Source organism: Piliocolobus tephrosceles, chromosome 9 (assembly GCF_002776525.5).
Source record: "Piliocolobus tephrosceles isolate RC106 chromosome 9, ASM277652v3, whole genome shotgun sequence".
Lineage (NCBI taxonomy): Eukaryota > Metazoa > Chordata > Mammalia > Primates > Cercopithecidae > Piliocolobus > Piliocolobus tephrosceles.
The window spans coordinates 67,601,746-67,621,399 of record NC_045442.1 but is presented as its reverse complement, the minus strand read 5'-3'; the positions used below and the strand labels follow the sequence as shown (position 1 = coordinate 67,621,399).

Genomic DNA, 19,654 nt, shown 5'->3' with positions numbered 1-19,654 from the left:
CCGATGCCCCCGCGCGGGTCTTGGCTGTAGGGCCGGGCTCCCGGCCTGCCCCGCGGCTCCCGGAAGCCGCTCGCGACCATCTGTTTCGTGGCGTGTGGCCCTTTGCCTGCCAGAGGCCAGCGAGGGCGGTCCAGGCCCTGGCTTTAGGAGCTGTTTCTGGCCGAGCTGAGCGCGGCGGGCCCGGCATAGCCGTGAATTGCTGAGCGAGGTGGCTTTGCGGACCTGACGATTCAACTCACCCCGCTTGGTGTGTCACCGCCGCCGTGGGAGTCTCCAGGTAGCCCGATCCCAGAGAAGACCCGGACGGCAGCTTAGAGCATCTTCCGGGAGCATCCGCCGGCGGCCTGGGCACCTCCCCATCAGCCCCTACCGTGCCACCCCAGCCTGGGCCTTGAGGCCCGGAGATCTGAGCACTGCGGGACCTATCCCTCAGCCTAACCAACTTGGTTCAGCTCTGTGACATTGGGCCAAGTGACTTTGAGAAAAGACAGGGCCAGACGCGGTGGTTCACGCCTGTAATCCCAGCACTTTGGGAGGGCGAGGTCTTGGGGTCATGAGTTCGAGACCAGCCTGGGCAACATGATGAAACCCCATCTCTACTAAAAATATAAAAATCAGCCGGGCGTGGTGGTGGGTACCTGTAATCCCAGCTACTCGGGAGGCTGAGGCAGCGGCAGGAGAATCGCCTGAATGCAGGAGGTGGTGTTTGCAATGAGCTGAGATCACACCACTGCATTCCAGCCTGGGCAACAAAGGGAGACTCCGTCTCAAAACACACACACACACATACACAAACAAACCCACTTCTAATTGCTGCTACTCAGCATGTACATTCAGGGAAACTTGAATCTATGCTCCTGGGTGGCCATCCTCAAGCTTTGGGCTTGAATAAACTCTATAGTCATGTTTTCTATATCTTATTATTTAAGGTTGACAAACTTCAGAAGCTTCTTTGCTCTTCTGGTATTGATAATACCAACAGTGAATAATAAGTGACATTGTTATTGGTTGCTTACTTCCTACCCCTGATAAATGTTCTAATGTTGAAGTCTAAGAAATATAATAGTTATTACACCCATTTAGTATAATGGGTATAATGAATGAGGAAATAGGCTCAGGGAAGAATTTGATTTGCTCTGACACACAGCTCTACAGGACCAGATTTCCAACCCAGGGTAGTCAAGTCCAGAGCCTGCAATTTTCACTTGAAGTCTTCCTGTGAGGATTGATAACAGGATGTTCAGTCTTAGCCAGGTGCCGGACAGCTACTGAGGGCCCAGTAGAGGTTAGTGGGCAAATCATCATAGTAGTTTTAATAAGCAATAGTTCTGTCAGTATCAAAGAGTGGCTGTGGTCAGTGCGTTGTGAGAGACACATTGCTGTGTTTACTTAGGACAGGAACAATCTGGAGTTTGTTTCCACCACTCCCTGGAGTTTCAAGCCCTTAAAAATGTTCCAGCTGGTTCGGCTTTGTGTCTTCTATTTCCTGTTTACACTTTGCTCCACCTCTATTTTTGCCCCTTCCTCCCCCACTTCCAGTTATACCTAATGCCACAACTGACGCCCTTCGCTTCTGAAAAATGGCCAGCTTTCTGCCCTCAATTTAAAGGGATCAATCAGTAGCCCCAGACGTTCTTATTTGTTCTTGGCTAAAACGAAAATGGCGAAAACATCAACCAAAAAAGGCAGACTCTTGTTAATGGGGGTCCTAAATGTGAAAGGGAGAACTTACCTGGCCCATGGGTATCTGTTTGGCCTTCAGTCAGCGGAGACAGTTGTCTGTGTTCTTCCTAAATGTCAGCTTATACCACACTGGGGTTTGGGGACTCCTGCCTGGTTCTCCCTTTCCTTGCCTATGAAACGAATAATATAAGTCACGTCCAAGTACCATCTGTATTTTTTTTAAAGTACTTCTTAAATGTTTTTTAGTTGATTTACTTATATTTACTTTTAAAATGTGTATGTCGTTACTTTAATGGAAAACCACTATCACCTGCCATAAATAGAAAGTAAGAAACCACATAAAGAGATGAAAATTAAAATATTGTTTTCAATTCTAGTGGGCAAAACCTTGAGCTCTTTGTTAAAAAGAGAGACTGTTGAGTTTTAGTGAGGTGTTGAAGAATTCAAGCACTAAACTGAAAGTTTCTCCTGTGGGTAATCAGGATTGAAAGTATTGAAAAGGGGAGAACTTGGATGTGCTGAGGTTCTGTGTTTAATCCTCTGCTTGGTAGCGCCCAAAGTCACTCAGCACAGTATCAGCACTTCATTCTCTTTCCACCTGTGAAGAAACGGTGGCTGCAGTAGTCCTTGGAGCCTTCAGTGCTCATGTCTAATAAGCATTTGCTCTGATTCTCTTAGGGTTGTTGGGGCAGGTGGGATGGGGTGCAAATGGATCTAAGAGCAGGATAATAACAAGAGCTAATATCTGATAGGCTTTTTGCAGTTCACAAAGCTCTCTGACAAGCCTGCCACCTCTGTACTCCCACCTGCGCTTTTCCTCCTTTGCGTTATCGCCATCTCAGGCACAGGTGAGATGAGCTGTTCAGCAGGATTTCATATGTACCAAAAGCTGTTCTACTACTGCTGCATCCTCCCAGGACCCCCAAGAAGCAAGTGGGGAACAGCTATTCTCCTCCTCTTACTTTCTGAAGCAGGAGACGCTTGACTTACAGAGGCAAGCGACCCCATTTCTGGACCAGTCTCTGCACTGTCAAACAGTGTCTGGGTAGCAAGGGGATGTTGAAAGAGGGTTTTACATGGAGCAAATTGTGGATAATGACACCCTAGTGGCAAGCCAAGGAAGTTAGGAGATCCAGGTTCTACACCAGAAGGGGCCCAACTCAAAGTGATGAAGTCGCTGGCTGCTGCCTTTCGCCAGCTGCCGTTCTCCTGCCAGCTGACGACCTGTGCCCTTCCAGGATGGAGATGGGGACAGCGGCAGGCAACATCACTCTTCTTGTAGTTCTCTGCGCAAAAATCTAGGCTTCTCGGGCCTGCTCCCCACAACAAACCCCCCCCCCCCACAAGATGGAGCCTCTTGGCTTACCTTAGGGTTACCATGGTGGGAGAACGGAGCTCTATCTTCTTACCATGAAGTTACACAGATACCACTATCTTCAAACCTCTTAAGAGGTAAAAAAGGAGGCCAGCCATTGACCAGAGAGGACCCTTGGCCCCTGCCTATCATCTGTCCCACATGTCCTGAGGTGGGGGAAATGGTTTAAGGGAGAGAGGAAAGGGAGCCCCCTAAATCTCTACCAATCCTGGCTATATATCCTAATAAGGCTCAGATATGCATATTTAGGAAGACAGAGGACAGGGAAATAGGAAGACAGGTACAAATAATGAGGAAAGCAAGAGGTCTGCCTGGCTCAAAGGAAGTGAATTCAAACTTCTAGTAATGAGCATGGGCCCAGGACAGTAATACACATGGAGGCCCTATACCAGGTGTTTTCATATGGAAGTTATGCATCAACGGCTAAACTTAAAATGTTCTCCCTTCTACCTTGACACATGTATACCTTTATAACAACCTGGAAGGTCAAGCTGGAATCTAGAATTCTCTGACTTCTCAGAATTCTGCTCAGTCCCACATCTAGAAGGGTCTCCTGTATACAAATGTAGATACCCCAACCTGTAAGTCCCAACTCTGCACCCCTTGCAAACAGCCATCCCTTGCACCCTGGAGTGCCCTTAGCAGTCTGCCCTTGGGGCCATGGGTCTAGAAAAAGGCCTTCCCAGCCCTTCCTTGTAGGTTCAAGCCCATCTGGGCAAGGGATTCAAGTGTCCCTCGTACCCAGAGCGTGGCAGAAGGGGAGAGGGCTGTGAGCTCCCGGTTATCATGTCCCCTTGGTCCTACAGACTCCTTGTCCCATAGGATGGGGTGCAAATGGATCTGAGGGCAGGATAATAAGAGCTAATACCTGATATGCTTCTTGCAGTTCACAATGCACTCTGACATGATCAGAATGTCGAGGCATGCAGGATTAATATCTCCATTTTACGGATGAGGATACTGAGGTTCAGAGTTCTGATTCCAAGCCCTGTGTCCTGACTCCCCTATTTCAAAAATCGAAGTGGCTGTTCCTTACACAACAGGGCAGAGCCTGAGGATCTTGAGCAGCAGAAAGCAAGGAAAGCGAAATTTCCCGACATTCTCACAACAGGACAGGGCCAGCACATTTTGACATTTCACCCCCTCCTATTCCTTTCTCCCAGAGCTTTATAAGCAGAAGGCAAGCCACAGATGTCTGTCTTCTGAAAGACAAGGTCAGAGTTCTGCATTCGTAGTTCACACAACATTATTAGAAAATGCAGTCAATTCAGTTTCTGTTTCAAAAAATGTTGCTAGTTGGTAATGGCTCATTTCCCCTTTTTGAGTCTCAGCAAAGACTCAGAAAATGAAAAACAGTTAACATCACCTCAGCAGCTAATGAGTTCCAGAGAACAGGTAGGAGGTGTGACTGTGCCCTGGCAGGAGGCAGCCCCGCACCCTCCACCCACTGCTCCCCAGTTACAGGAATGCCTGCGAGGGGGTGAGATCCTAGCGCCTTCCAGCCTATCATTGCACGCCCGCCTTGAGACTTACCCCTCAGCCTCGCTGTCTCACCCCCGCCCCTCTCCCTCCTCCCTCCTGAATATTGATAGTGTTGGGCCTCAGCTGAAGGGAGCAGGTGGGAAAGACACAAGTGAGGAGTAAAGCCACCAGGCGCCAACCTTGGGGCGTGGTGAAGAAGATGAGCTTGGTACTTAAAATGCAAAGGCTCTGCCCTGAATCTGTGATCATTTTCAAGGAAGGTTGAGTGAGTGTCCACAATGCATTAGCTTCATTAAAGACTTTCCAGTTCCTGAGCCCTCAGCTGGAACAGCAGCAGATGAAGCCCTCACTTTCTCTCCCCGGGCCAGGTGTGAGCTCCTGACAACCCCTCATCACTCTGGTTTAGCACAGTGATTCTCCACGTGGAGTTCTCAGACCAGCAGCATCAGCACCACCTGGGAACTTGTTGGAACTACAAATTATCAGGTCCCACACCAGACCTGTGGAATCAGGGACTCTGGGAGCAGATACAGCAATCTGCACTTACCAAGTGCTCCAGGTGATTCTAATGCTAATCCAGGTGATTCTACTGCTGTTGTGACCATCAGGCACTTGAGTCTTGGAGTCGGGCAGACCTGAGTTTGAATCTCGGTTCTGCCACTTCGCAGCTATGTGAGTGAGTCTTAGTTTTGGCACATACAAAATGGGGATGATAATCCTTCTGCCTAGTGACTGTATGGATTAAGTAAGATTATGCATTCACTTGCCCAGTTCATAGTGCTCAATAAGCAGTAGTTCCTCTATTTCTCTGGAAATCTGATTAGACAGAGGGACTTCAAGGAGGTTACCGTGAAGATGCTAACAGGCCAGTTCAGGTGTGTGGCTCCTGACTCACGCCTAAAGCCACCTCTTGCATCCTATGACCTATGATTGGTTCTCACTACTTGACCGGGACTGAAATTGTTGACAGATCTGTTTATTCCCCAGTTCTCTAAAAGGAATCCTCCCGCCTCTGAAAGCAGTGTGCAGACTTCCTCTTTGCAATGATTTCATGAAACAGTCAGCAGGACCTGCTGCACTTGCAGGCAGAGCTCTGGAACTGGGCTATTATTTCTGTCATTCTTCCTCATTGAAAAAGTGGTCAGGATAACCTCTGCCCTGCCAACCTCCAAGGGCGATGGGAGGAGAAGTAATCATTTAGCCTGAATGGAGAGCTTTGTGTGGATTAACTCATTTAATCTTCACAACAATCCCATGAGGATAGACACACTGTCAATCCCTTTTACAGATAAGGAAACAGAGACACAGAGAGGTTAAGAAACCTGCCCAAGATCACTGACTAATAAGACATAGAGTCGGGGTTCAAAATCAGGCAGTCTGGCCTCTAAGTCCCTGCTCTTAAGCACTGTGTTCTGTCCATTGCTCTGTCCAGGAACACCACTAAACAGGACAGTTCACTGTAACTTGGCACCCAGGGGCTCGGAAACCTTCTTGGAATGCGGACCCCTTTGACTATCTTATGTAAGCTATAGCCGCTCCCCCAAAGCACACAGACTTCTGCATATGATCTCAGGGGTTCCTTGAATCCCTCTTTCCATCCAGGGGCCCCAGATTAAGACCCACATAAGACTCCTAGAGGGAAGTACCACGGACATAAGAAGTCCAGAGGCATTAAACTCCAAGGAGTGGGGCGGGTCAGTGCAGTAGTGATGGAGGCTGTCGAGTGAGAGTGCTGGGAAGAGGACCTCACATCCTTCAGCCTGGAGGGAGTGCATGGGAAGTGGGCTAGGAATGTGGGGGCTTTTTCCAGAATCAGAACAGCACCAGTAAGACCTAGTGTTTGATGGATCAGTATTCACTACACTTTACAATAATCTATGATATATTTCAAAATAGCTAGAAGAGAATCATTTGGGCCAAGTGCGATGACTCACGCCTGTAATCCCAGCACTTTGGGAGGCCGAGGTGAGTAGATTGCTTAAGCTCAGGAGTTCGAGACCAGCCTGGGCAACATAGGGAGACCCTGTCTCTATTAAAAATTAAAAAATAAATAATAAAATAATTTAAATGTTTCTAGCATAAAGAAAAGACAAATATTTAAGGTGATGACTATCCCAATTGCACTGATTTGATCTTTACAAATGATATCAGTGTATTATCATATGTACCCTGAAAATATGTACATCTATTATGTATCAATACAAAATTACATTAAAAAATGTAAAACAATGGCACTTTTCTCACCAATATTTTATTTTGGAAAATATAGTTACATTTCATTTTTTTGAAAAGCTGGGCACCGTGTCACATACCTGTAGTCCCAGCTACTTGGGAGGCTGAGGTGGGAGGATCACTTGAGACTAGGAGTTGGAGGTTGCAGTGAGCTATGATTGCACCACTGAACAGCTACTACACTCCAACCTCAGCAACATAGCAAGACTCCATCTCTTAAAATGTATATAATAAATAAATAAATAAAAAGAACAGCACTGAGGATGCTCAATCTCCTTGGGCCTCTGGGACTTAATCTGTTAGAAACTGCTGGTCAGCGTAGGCCTGGTGCCAGCTGGTTTACAGTAGCCCAAGTATGGTCTTGCTGAGAGGCAGAGGTTGGACTTGGTGGCCTCAGGGCCCCACCAGCTCTAGGCATATGTTTTAAGTTGGGAACAGAAGGCATGGTTATCCTAGGACTTCATACTTTACTCTTCTCCGTGTCTGGGAAGGTGGACCCACCCACAGTTCCTTGGCATGTTGGAGAGGACAGGCTTGAGGCATGTGGCACATGAGATCCAGATGGTGAAGCTCTCTGCCTGTATCACATGCTCTGTAAATCTTGCTCTTACCTTCATGACCTTATGTTTCAAGTGCCTATAATAAATGCAGCCTTGGGTACTGATGACCAGTGACCCATCAGTGCCACCACAGAAGCACTGAGGGCAGGCTGGGTGGCCCCTGTCCCTCACACTGGACAGGTTTGTCCTGACTCTGCTTCTCCCCCTCCTTACCCTGTCTACCCAGCATGTGCTCTGGGTGTCCTCAGATCCACAAACCATTTAAACTGGAATTGCCCTTCTCAATATTTTAAGGCAGCAGGGTGAAGAGGAAAGACAGGCTTTGGAGCCTCCTAACTCTGGTCTGAATTCTAACATGGCCTCTTATTGACTTTATCTTTCTGAGTCTCAGTTTCCTCATCTGTAAAATGGGGATGACCCACCCCCCATCTGGCAGGGATACTGTACATAGGCACAGCCTGACCATCGTAGCTGCTCAATGATCAGCACCTCCCTTTACTTTGATGTAGACCACACTCATCCTGCTGCAGAAGCAGGGCCTGCTCCCAAGCTCATGGCTAGCAGTGGATTGCAGAGCCCAGGTCAGATTGTTGATACACTCTGATCTCCTTAGCAAACAGTCATTTGACTACACCTGTAGTGTTCTCATTTTTTGCAATACGAATAGGCTGAGGATTTTCCAAGGCTTTAAGTTCTGCTTCCTTTTTGCTTCACCATTCCATGTTTAAGTCATTTCTCTTTTCTCACATTTTATTAGGAGGAGCCAAGCCACACTTTCAATACATTGCATAGAAATGTCCTCAGCTAAGCATCTTGTTTCATCACTCTCAAGTTCTACCTGCCACAAAACACTAGAACACAAACACAGTTCAGTCTAGCTCCTTCACATTTGTCTTAGTCTGTTCATGCTGCTATAACAAAAATATCATAGACTGGGTGGCTCATATACAACAGAAATTTATTCCTCACAGTTTTAGAGGCTGGGAGGTCCCAGATCAAGGTTGCAGCAGATTTGGTATGTGGTGAGGGTCTGCTTCCTGGTTCACAGAGGGCCATCTTCTCACTGTGTTCTCACATGGCACAGGGGTGAGGGAGCTCTGTTGAGTCTCTTTTATAAGGTTACTAATCACATTCATGGGGGTTCTACTCTCATGATCTAATCACCTCCCAAACATCCAACCTCCTAATACCATCAGGTTGGGGGTTAGGATTGGAACATGTGAATTTGGTGGGGGGGACACAAACATTCATCTGTAGCACCAGGCTCCATTCCAGATGTTTTATGTGCATTGCCAGTATATCATCATAACCGGGTATGAGAGCAGTACTACAATCGCCCCTAGTGTTCAGATGAGGAAATGGAGGCAGGGACTGGACTTACCTTCAGTCATATAGCCAGGAACTAATAAGGACTCAAACCTAGGCAGAACAACTCCAGAGCCCAGGCTCTTGTAACCTCGTTGGAACTACACCAGTTTCTAAAGGGCATCTTCGTTCATGGCTGTGCATTCATGATAGTGATAGAATGGGTACTGGGGTACCCAATTTTCCAGCTGAGTCATAGAAAAACAGTGAAGCAGCCTGTCCAAAGGAGAAAGTGAGTGGTCTGGGGTCTTGGATTTCCAGCTTTCTGCCCAGTGTATCCTGCCCCCAGGTCGGGCATGCCTGGGCAGGCAGATCCAGGTGGGGGGCCTGAGCATCAAACAAGTGTCAGGTTCTAGGCCTGGGGACCAGGCAAGGGGCCTGGCAAGTCCATTGAGCACTGGGTACAGGATACAGCCTGCCACAGGGAAGCAGCTGGCATTGCAACAAGTTGTCCAGGCAGCAGCAAAACCTGGAAGAAAACCAAGTTTGTTGAGGATCTATCATATGCCAGATACTTTGCATATGATATTAAGGCTTATTTAATCTTTCTACAGCCCTGAGAGGCTTCTCATTTTATTTTTTATTTTTTTAGAGACACAGTCTCACTCTGTTGCCCAGGATGGGGTGTAGTGGTACAATTCTAGCTCACTGTAACTTCCACCTCCTGGGCTCAAGCAATTCTCCTGCCTCAGCTTCTTGAGTAGCTGGGACTATAGGCATGCACCACTAGGCCTGGCTAATTTTTGTTTTTTGTTTTTTTTTTTTGTAGTGATAGGGTCTTATTATGTTGTCCAGGCTCGTCTTGAACTCCTGGCCTCAAGTGATTCTCCTGCCTCAGCCTCCCAAAGTGCTGGGATTGTAGGTGTGAGCCACCATGCCTGGCCGGCTTATTTTAGACATCAGAAATGGGCACCAGCAGGATGTGGCTAAAGTGACCCAGCTAGGAGGTGGCAGAAAGAGCATTCCAACTTCAGTGTGCGTGTCTGAATCCTGTGACTGTCAATTCCTTGGCCCTGTGTTGTGGCCCTGGAGCTCCTCTAACTTCCAGTCAAGCGCCGGAACTGTTCTTAGCGGGGAGCGCAGTGCCAATGGGTCAGTTGGCTGGAACCTTGTAGGGGCAGAGAGCATGCCTATCTTTGTCACTCTCCTTCAGGGTCAAGCCCAGGGAAGCCTGAAGTTGAGTTCGCCATCTCAGGCTGAGGCTGCCCTGGACTTCCTGAGTGGCAGAAACCTGGTGGCAGTAGGGGGTGTGCACTGTGCCCTGAGTTGCCTCCTGCAAAGGCTGTGACCCCTGGTGCAGCTCTTGCGTATGTGGGTTGGGGAGTGGGTGTGACTGGGGTGAAAGGCTGGCTCAGTGGCACAGCAGATGGTCACAGCTCTGGGACTTACTATTATCCCTATTTTACAGATGAGGAAATGAGACTCAGGAACGTTGACTCACACAGATGGCGCCTTGTGGGCCTGGGAGCAAAACTTCCTGACCTCTAAAGCTGTGTCTCATGTCCCACAACCCTCCTGTTCCAAGACAGGTCTATCAGCAGCGAGCCATGCAGGGGTCACCTCAGCAGCAGGGGCTGGTGAAGTGTGTGCCACTTAGTCTGTCATCTCCAGGCCCTACCATCACCACCCACCTCCCCGCTTGTGCTCCACACTAACTACAAATCATCTAACAGAGATGCCTCCTCCACTTCTTTGAAAGCTATTCCCCTGCAACAGAGCATGAGAGACCCCCACTACTCCTTCCCCAGTAGCCAGCTCTGTGGCTACATGACTAGTCCTAGCTTCTACCTGATGGTGGGGCAGAAATTCTTTCTAGGATCCTGCTGGAGTCAACGCTGGACCAGGAACCAGGCAGCCTCAGCGAGTGAGTGAAGAGCAACAGTGACTCAGGCCCAGAGGCATACTGGCACTGACAATGCCGCCACCAAGGAAGTGATGATGGTAGAATAGGCACGAGGTACTCCCACTCAGAAAGCCCACCAAGTGGAGACATGCGTGGGCTCTCAGTTCACATTCAGCTGGAATATACTATAAATATGCCAACAGGCTTTGCCCCCTCTTCTACGTGGAGTTCTCTATAAAAGCGTGACATTGGCTCAGAAGTTAAGCGCCCACATCACCTCCGAGCCGATGAGGAGGCCGAAGTCTTCTCCCTGGAGCACTGAGTGGAAGGCAGCTGAATGAGGGGTCCTTGCTCATAATAGCACCCTGGTTGAAGTTCCCCCCAGCTCCTGCATATGTAGGAATAAGCATGTTCTCAGAAATCCCCGTTGCCCACTGGTTGAAGAGTCTACTCATGCGGCTTTGTTAATTGAATAATGGAGAAAAATGGTCGGGCACGGTGGTTCATGCCTGTAATCCCAGCACTTTGGGAGGCCGAGGCGGGAGAATTGTTGAGTCGTCCCACCTTCTCACATTTTATTATAAGCAGTCAGGAGGAGCCAAGCCACACTTTCAATACATTGCGTAGAAATGTCCTCAGCTAAACATCTGATTTCATCACTCTCAAGTTCTATCTTTCACAGAACACTAGAACACAAACACAGTGTTTGCTTGAGTGGTTAGAGACCAGCCTAGGCAACACGCTGAGGCTTTGCCTCTATAAAAAATTTAAAAAATAATTAGCTAGGTGTGGTGGCATGTACCTGTGGTCCTAGCTCGTAGGGAGGCTGAGGTGTGACGATCGCTTGAGCCCAGGAGGTGGAGGCTGCAGTGAGCTGTGATCATGCCATTGCACTCCAGCCTGGGTGACAGACTGAGACCTTGTCTCAAAGAAACCAAAAAATTAAAAATTAAGGAGGAAAATGAACATCTGTATGGTGCCCTAAAAACTGCCATTTGGAATTAAATCAGAGAACTCTTAGACAACAACAACCTCTCAAGGCATCCCCTCTACCTCCCTCATTGAAAACTCCCCTCCTCTTTGGTGAGTTTTGTTCACCCCTCCAAACATTCTAGCTGGTTCACAAGCCTGCTGGGTTCACATGAGACTTGAGAGCCAGAGCAGCTGAAGCCCATGAGCTGCTTCTCACAGCGAAGGGTTATTGAACTCCCCATCCATCCTTCTGCCTGGAGATGGATTTTCATTTTCCTTCCTCCCTCCCTGGGAGGGAATGACCCTCTGTGAAGTGCCCACTAAGGTGAGTAACCAAGCAAAGTGAGCGAAAGCCTGGATGATCCCCAACAGCCAAACCGCCAGCCCCTCCCAACAGAGTGGCCTCTCCTCCCCTGGCAAAGTGGATGCAACTTAGTCTATCATCTCCATGCCCTACCATCCCCACGGCTGGACCCCCAACTCCCCCTGTGCTCCACACTAACTGCAAATCATCTTTCTAATGGAGATGCCTCCTCCACTTCTTTGAAAGCCATTCCTCTACAACAGAGCATGAGAGACCACCACTACTCTTCCCCAATAGCTGCAAGGTGATTGCTCCAAGGTGGTCCCCATCTCTGAGCTCAGAGACTGCTGGTTTACTTTAAGGCAGGCATGGTGCCTATTTCTTTTTCTTTTTTCTTTTTTTCTTTTTTGAGATGGAGTTTTGCTCTTTTTGCCTAGACTGGAGTGCAGTGGCATAGTCTCAGCTCACTGCAACATCTGCCTCCCAGGTTCAGTGATTCTCCTGACTCAGCCTCCCGAGTAGTTGGGATTACAGGCGCCTGCCACCACTTCCAGCTAATTTTTGTATTTTCAGTAGAGACAGGATTTTGACATGTTGGTCAGGCTGGTCTCGAACTCCTGACCTCAGGTGGTACGCCTGCCTTGGCCTCCCAAAGTGCTGGGATTACAGGCGTGAGCCATCGTGCCCAGCTAATTTTTGTATTTTCAGTAGAGATGGGATTTTGACATGTTGGTCAGACTGGTCTCGAACTCCTGACCTCAGGTGGTCCGCCTGCCTTGGCCTCCCAAAGTGCTGGGATTACAGGCATGAACCACTGTGCCCGGTCCATGCTTCTCATTTCTAAAACACTTATGATTGAGATGAGTCACCAGCTAGACCAACACCCCAAGTCATCCACAGCATTAAAGTCAATGAAAAAACCAAGGGGGAGATTTCAGGCTCCTGCAAAGGGAAGGGAGAATTTTTTCTTTTTGGTAGGTATCGAGTTCAGAAACCCTTTCAAGGTGTCCTCTTTAGTTCTCTGGCCAAGGAGAGGGAATGTGTACTAGGCTGAGACGGCAGGGAACATGAACTGCTGCCACCGGCTGGATTACTGACTGCTTTTCAGTTTCATCAGCCTCTGCAGGGCACCACTGAGCCAGTGCGCTTCTGCAGAGAAGCAGAGGGCTGATTCACAGCTCTAGGGGTTGCCACATCTTGGGGGCAAGTTCTGTTCCTTCTGCAGGACTCTTGAGAGAGAGCTCCTGGTCTGATCTGATTCTTTTCTCTCTCTGATTCCCGAGCCATGCTGTTTTCCAAGGAACAGCCTTTTGGGAGCCTTCTAGACACCTGAAAAAATTATAAATTACTCTTCGTGTCAGGAGATCGCCAACGTGAGGGGCCACAGCCTTCCCAGATAGAGCAATGGAAACTGGGGATTGTCTTTTGACACAACAGCTTCAATATACACAACTATCTGCAACAAACCAGAACAAAGCAACACCTAATTCTGCTGATCAAGGCTTCAGACCTCCAGGGATATTCACAAAAAATAAACCTGTGAAAGCCAAGGTGCTCGCTGGTCCTGCAATGCATGAGACCCGGGGCCAGACACCTCCCTGTTTCTCTCTAGGCCTCTCTCCACCCTCTCCACCTGCGGCTGGCTGGGCTTTAGTGCCCAGGGACATGGAAATCAGAGGAAGAATGGAGCGAATTTATTCCTTCAGCTCCCTCCTGCAGGGTTACAGCAGGCTGGATGTGTCCCATCCCATCCCCAGACAAAGTCACTCCCTAGGTTCTAGAAGGACTCCCTCCCACCCACCACATCAGGCTTGAGCTGGAATGGCCTCCCTATTACTAGTTTTTAGATAGAATGCACAACTCCCTGGGGTTCCTACACCTGCTCTTAAAATATCCTCAAGGTTGCAGTGAGCCAACATTGCGCCACTGCACTCCAGCCTGGGCAACAGAGCAAGACTTCATTTCAAAAAAAAGAAAAACAAAAAAGAAAATCCTCAAATTAGGCTGGCACAGTGGCTCACACCTGTAATCCCAGCACTTTGGGAAGCTGAGGTGGGAGGATCGCTCGAGCTCAGGAATTCAAGACCAGGTTGGGTAACATAGTAATACCCCATCTCTATGAAAAATTTTAAAAATACAGAAATTAGCCAGCCATGGTGGTGTGCACCTGTACTCCCAGCTACTCAGGAGGCTGAGGCTGGAAGATCACTTGAGCCCAGGAGTTCAAGGCTGCAGTGAGCTATGATTGAGCTACTGCACTCCTGCCTGGGTGACAGAGTGATATCTTGTCTCAATAATAAGAATAATAAAATTTTAAAAAATCCTCAAATTGCCTAATCTGAGTACACCATTGCTTGTTAAGACTCTGACTAACAGAGACATCAATGAGGCTTACATAGAATACTCAAGTATTTATTATGTCCTTGAACCAATGGCTTTGACATGTTGTAAATAGGAACACTAAAAGACCCTCATCTTGACCTAGGCCATAGACCACCAGGCCATGAGGATCCCTCTTTGAAAACCCAGGCCAGACACACTTGATCCCTTGCACAGGGAGGCCCTCTGGTCCCTCTGGAATGAAGCATTCGTGGAAGGCCCGTTTTTCTGGGTTTTCCAGTCTGGTTGGTGGGCAGTTGTTCACCCACAGAACACAGGGGTCTGAGTCTTGGGCCTGAGGACTGACCATGCCAGGGGGAATTCCATTCCAGGGAGACCCCTTCAGGGTAAGGAGGGCTGAGCATTTGCTTGCATCTCACTGTCAGTTGGAATGAGCACAGCTGGGAGGATGCAAAGAGCCCATGGCTGGGTTTTGGCACTGGCTTTGTAACAACTCTAGGGCGAACACTGGCAGCACCTTTGAAGGGCTAGAAAGAAGGTGGAATGTTAACCATTGGCTGTGAAGGGAGTACCCCTGCTTTGTACTATTTCTTCTTCAGCTGTCTCAGAGTGTTCTGTTAACGTGTCTGGACTATCTGCCTTGCACGGAATGGGCATGGACGTGGCTCACCGGCATCCTGGGAGGGATGAGGCCCGAGTGCGCTCTGCTGTCTGTCCCAAGCGAAACTCTAGGCCTTTCCTCCATGGCCCCCAGCCTTCTTGCACTCTCTCCTCATCTTCCAAGGCTCTGAAGCACCAATGTCCTCGTGTCCTCCCTCTTAGATGAGATGCACCAGGAGGGTGGAGCAGGCTGAGCCCAGCGTTAAGCCCAAGCACACATAAAAGGACATCACCACCCCCGTGGCCTCGGCCAGCTCTCTGGGCACAATCTTAGGCCCATAGAGGAGGGCTAGGGTGCTGAGGTAGCCGTTGCTGAGCCCCAGCAGGGAGCTGAGGAGTGCAGGGTACACATCGGACTGAAAGACCACAGTCTTCAGGTGGACGCGGGGCTGGTAGTTACAGAGCACAAAGAGGGGAATGAGGCAGGTCCGGAGGAGCACGAACCCTGGCAGCGCCTTACTGTTGGGCCCTGGCACCTGGATCCAGGCAGTGAGCTGCCGGCCACACAGGTCAGCAAAGTTGTACAGGAGGAAGGTAGTGAGGGGGATGAAGAACTTGGTGGTCCACAGTGAGCCTGAGTCCTTGTTAAGGGACTCGATGTTGGTGCAGACAGCGGGATAGATGAGGCTGGTGATGAAGAAGACATAGGTGACACAGAAGCCCAGGCTGGCTGTCTTCTTCAGGATGGGGCGGAGAGGGGGCGTGTGGGAAACACTGAATCTGGAGGCCACCAAAGGGACACCGGGGGAGTCCTGAGGAAGTTCCTCTTCACCAGAAAACACACGGGCCACAAGAACAGGCCTCATGTAGTACCTGCGGGGAGGAGACAGGGCCACCGTCAAGCAGGTTGCTTGGGATCTGAGTCAGCACAGCCAGGGGTGGGCACTCAGAACAGAACCTTCCAGCCCAGCATGGAAAGCCCAAGCCCCATATGCCTACGGCTCCAGCGTTCCCTGAGATGATGGATGCTGTCGCGAGGTGGTCAGAGGAAGACCTGCACTGTCCCTGGCCTGCCTGCCTGCCAGCGTGGTGGCCATGCCACGAGCAGGGACAGAGGAAACCAGGACTGACCACCGCATGGTGAGTATGGGCCCCTGTCCTGGCTCACCTGTTTTTGTTATGTTTTAGGAGAGTAGAGGTAAAATACTATTAAAAATGCAAATTTCTAAAATGATAAAATGAATATATGCTTGATACAACAGACCCAAATAATACAAAAAATAAATGGTATAGTATTAATAGAAAGGGGACTCTCACCTCTTCCCACTTCTGATTTTACTCCTTAGTGGTACTGGCCATTAACATTCTAGGCCAGGCCTTACGGCTCACACCTATAATCCCAATACTTTGGGAGACAGAGGCAGAAGGATAGCTTCAGCCCAGGAGTTCAACATCAGCCTGTACAACCAAGTGAAACCCTGTCTCTACAAAAATGATGATAATAATAATAATTTAAAAATAAAATTAGCCAGGGGTGTTGGTATATGCCCGTAGTCCCAGCTACTGGGGAGGCTGAGGCAGGAGGATTGCTTGAGCCCAGTTGTTCAATATAGTGAGCTATGATCACATTACCACACTCCAGCCTGGATAACAGAGTGAGACCCTGTCTCAACAAAACAAAACAACAGAAAAACCAATCTGGTACATACTATTCCATGCACACACAAACAACACTCACACAGTTACATTTCTTAAGCAAGAGTGGGGTCAAGCCATACATATTGTAAAACTTTCTACAACAGTGTAATGCCTAAATACAATATATGTAAATAATATACACAAGTGCCTTATACTAACTGCCTAAATCCTGCATAACTGTGAAACATAAATGAATACATAAAATTGCATAACAAACAGTATCTCGTGGCCATCCTTCTACACAGGAATACATGGCCTATGTCTCTCTTATGTTACTCTATGATGGTTCACCCAATGGATGTACAATTTAACTGCTCCCCTACTGATGGACACTTAGGTTGCCTCAACTTTTCATTACTACAGACAATGTTGCAATGAATATCCCTACACATAAATCCTTGCACATGTATACTAGTATTTTGGTAGGGCAGACTTCTAGAAGAGGAAATTGCTGGATTAAAAGGTTTACACCTTTAACATTTTGATAGCTACTGATAAACTGCTCTCCTAATAGGTATTACCGGTTTAACTCTGCTCAGCACCATTTACCCACCCTAACTGAAGTAACTTGCCCTGTTCATCTCTACCAGAGCACCTGTTTAGTTCCTTCAAAAGATCTGACCACAATCTATAGTAATTGCATTGGCTTACTTGTTTATCATGTGTCTCCTTCGGTAGAAGACAGGTTCTTGGACGTCTGTAATCCCAGCACTTTGGGAGCATGAGGTGGGCGGGTCACCTGAGGTTAGGAGTTCAAGACCAGCCTGACCCAATGGTGAAATCCCATCTCTACTAAAAATACAAAAATTAGCCAGGCATGGTGGTGTGGTGTGCAACTGTAGTCCCAGCTACTCAGGAGGCTGAGGCAGGAGAATCGCCTGAACCCGGGAGGTGGACATTGCAGTGAGCCAAGATCACGCCACTGCACTCCAGCCTGGGTGACAGAGTAAGATTCCATCTCAAAAAAAAAAAAAGAAGAAGAAGACAGGTTCCTGGAGCAAGGACCACATTCCACATTTGACTATTTCTTTTTTTTGTTTTTTTGTTTTGAGGCGGAGTCTCGCTCTGTCGCCCGGACTGGAGTGCAGTGGCCGGATCTCAGCTCACTGCAAGCTCCGCCTCCCAGGTTTACACCATTCTCCCGCCTCAGCCTCCTGAGTAGCTGGGACTACAGGCGCCCGCCACCTCGCCCGGCTAGTTTTTTGTATTTTTAGTAGAGACGGGGTTTCACCGTGTTAGCCAGGATGGTCTCGATCTCCTGACCTCGTGATCCGCCCGTCTCGGCCTCCCAAAGTGCTGGGATTACAGGCTTGAGCCACCGCGCCCGGCCCACATTTGACTATTTCTAGCTAAATCTTCAGGCACAGAGCAGCCCTTTAACACATAACTGTTGAAAAAACTGAGAAGTAGCCTATAGAAGTGTCTTCCATATCTTCAACACTGAATATCATCAATCTCTCCAACTTCTGCTACTCTGACCAGTGAGAAAGCTTAGATCACTTTCCCTTACTGTGTGACCTTGCCTGGGCCACTCAACCTCTCTGGGCCGCAGGTATCTGAAAACCAGAAGATACAGGCTGACTGTATTAATGCAGCTCAAACAGAGGGAATTGGTGTAGAGGTGTGTGTGTAAGCAGTAACTTGGTTCTGGTTTCAGCCTTGTCTCTGCCTCTCTGTGTGATCTTGGGCCAGGCACACCCCTTTCTGGGCCTGCTTCCTCCTCTGTAAAATGGAGGTTTCATACCGCCAAGTTTTGAAGCCCCAGTCAGTCCTCCTACCCTAAGGACATGCAGATAACTCGCATGTGGGTGGTGGGTGAGTGGGTGTGTGAGAGGGCTCCTCCCCAGAATCGCTCTTGAGTGGCGGTGAATGGGGTGCTTTAGCCAAGAGCCCTGTCTGGTTTCACAATCGCTATCTAGGGAAAGGAATATTCTTACTTCCCCTCTATTCAGCGTTGTCAGGTCCTTGCCTTAAGTCTGCTCTCAGGAAATTCCCCACCAAGTTCCTCTGGTCGCAGCTCTTCCTCCTAAGTTCTTCCAAATTTTCCTGTGTCACCTCACCCTCCCAAATGTAGGACGGGCGAGCTTGCCTTTTCAGGAAGATTTAGTTCAAGCAGACCCGGGAGCACAGCTCTCTCCATGAGCCCCATCCTTAGAGAAGTGTCTATGAGCCCACAAATCCTGACCCTAGTTTTAATCAGCAAAGAAACAGAAGCTTCTGTCCAGGCACAGTGGCTCGTGCCTATAATCAATCCCAGCGCTTTGGGAGGCTGAGGCAGGCAGATCACTTGAGGTCAGGGGTTTGAGACCAGCCTGGCCAACGTGGTGAAACTCTGTCTCTACAAAAAACACAAAAATTAGCTGGGCATGGTGGCCCATGCCTGTTGTCCCAAATACTCGGGAGGCTAACTTGAGGATTGCTTGAGCCCTGGAGATCAAGGCTGCAGTGAACCGTGATTGTGCCACTGCACTCCAACCTGGGTGACAGAGCGAGACTCTGTCTCAAAAAAAGAAAAAGAAATAGAAAAGTCTACAGGATAGGATGGTCCTGGGTGTTCTCTGTCTTACACGCTCAGCTGTAAGGGACTCTGGCCTGCCCAAATGAGACTAGGAACTAGGGTGACCAACCATCCTGGTTTGCCTGAAACTGTCCTGGTTTTAACACTTACAGTCCCTTGTCCTGTGAGCTCCTTTGGCTCTAGGCAAGCAAGGAAGGTTGACTACCCTGCTGGAAACAGACCACCCAAAGCACCAGAAATAGGACATGAGGAAACAGAACAAGGAGTGGGGCAACCCTCCTGTTCCTCTGTTCATTCAGTGGCTGCTGAATCATTTAAGGCACAACGCTGAGGTGCCAGGCAGTGTACAGGATGCTGGGGGATGGACAGCCAGCCAGGCAGCAGGAAGCTCAGGGACGTCAGCCTGGAGCCACAGCTAGGCAATTTCTGATGACAGCCCTGAAGGGGCGGGGAGAGCTGGGCAGCCCAGGCGTCTGTAGGTGCCTGGGATACTGCATAGCTCAAGCAGATCAGCCTCCTCTTACCCTCCTGAACCCTGAGGACTGCTGAAGCGGTGAAGAATACTATAGCTGAGGAAAGTGGCTCACTCCCAGCCCAGGGGGAATCGATGTTCTGCTGAAAGGCTGGGGGTTCTAGGGGTTAACGAGGTGACTCTCCTCATGAGGACAGGGAGAATGAATGA

General features: G+C 48.9%; 1 protein-coding gene and 1 long non-coding RNA gene across 4 annotated transcripts in view; both read right to left on the bottom strand.

Moving 5' to 3' along the window:
• Positions 1-691: 691 nt before the first annotated feature.
• On the bottom strand, positions 692-3,193 carry LOC111537886. Its single transcript, XR_004229126.1, has 3 exons — positions 3,050-3,193; positions 1,733-1,853; positions 692-742 (listed from the first exon to the last, which is right to left on the bottom strand). It is a non-coding gene; the product is annotated as an uncharacterized LOC111537886 (long non-coding RNA).
• An 11,014-nt stretch (positions 3,194-14,207) lies between these two features.
• Positions 14,208-19,654, bottom strand: part of SLC29A3 (solute carrier family 29 member 3) — a 50,459-nt gene continuing 45,012 nt past the window's right edge. For 2 of the 3 annotated variants that reach the window (XM_023205008.2, XM_026455326.1), the window contains one exon: positions 14,215-15,629. In XM_023205008.2, coding sequence (XP_023060776.1) covers positions 14,975-15,629 — 655 coding nt within the window. In that variant the 3' untranslated portion in view covers positions 14,215-14,974. Of the gene's footprint in view, positions 15,630-19,654 lie in introns of all 3 variants that reach the window. The other variant, XM_023205009.1, reaches the window with a different exon arrangement.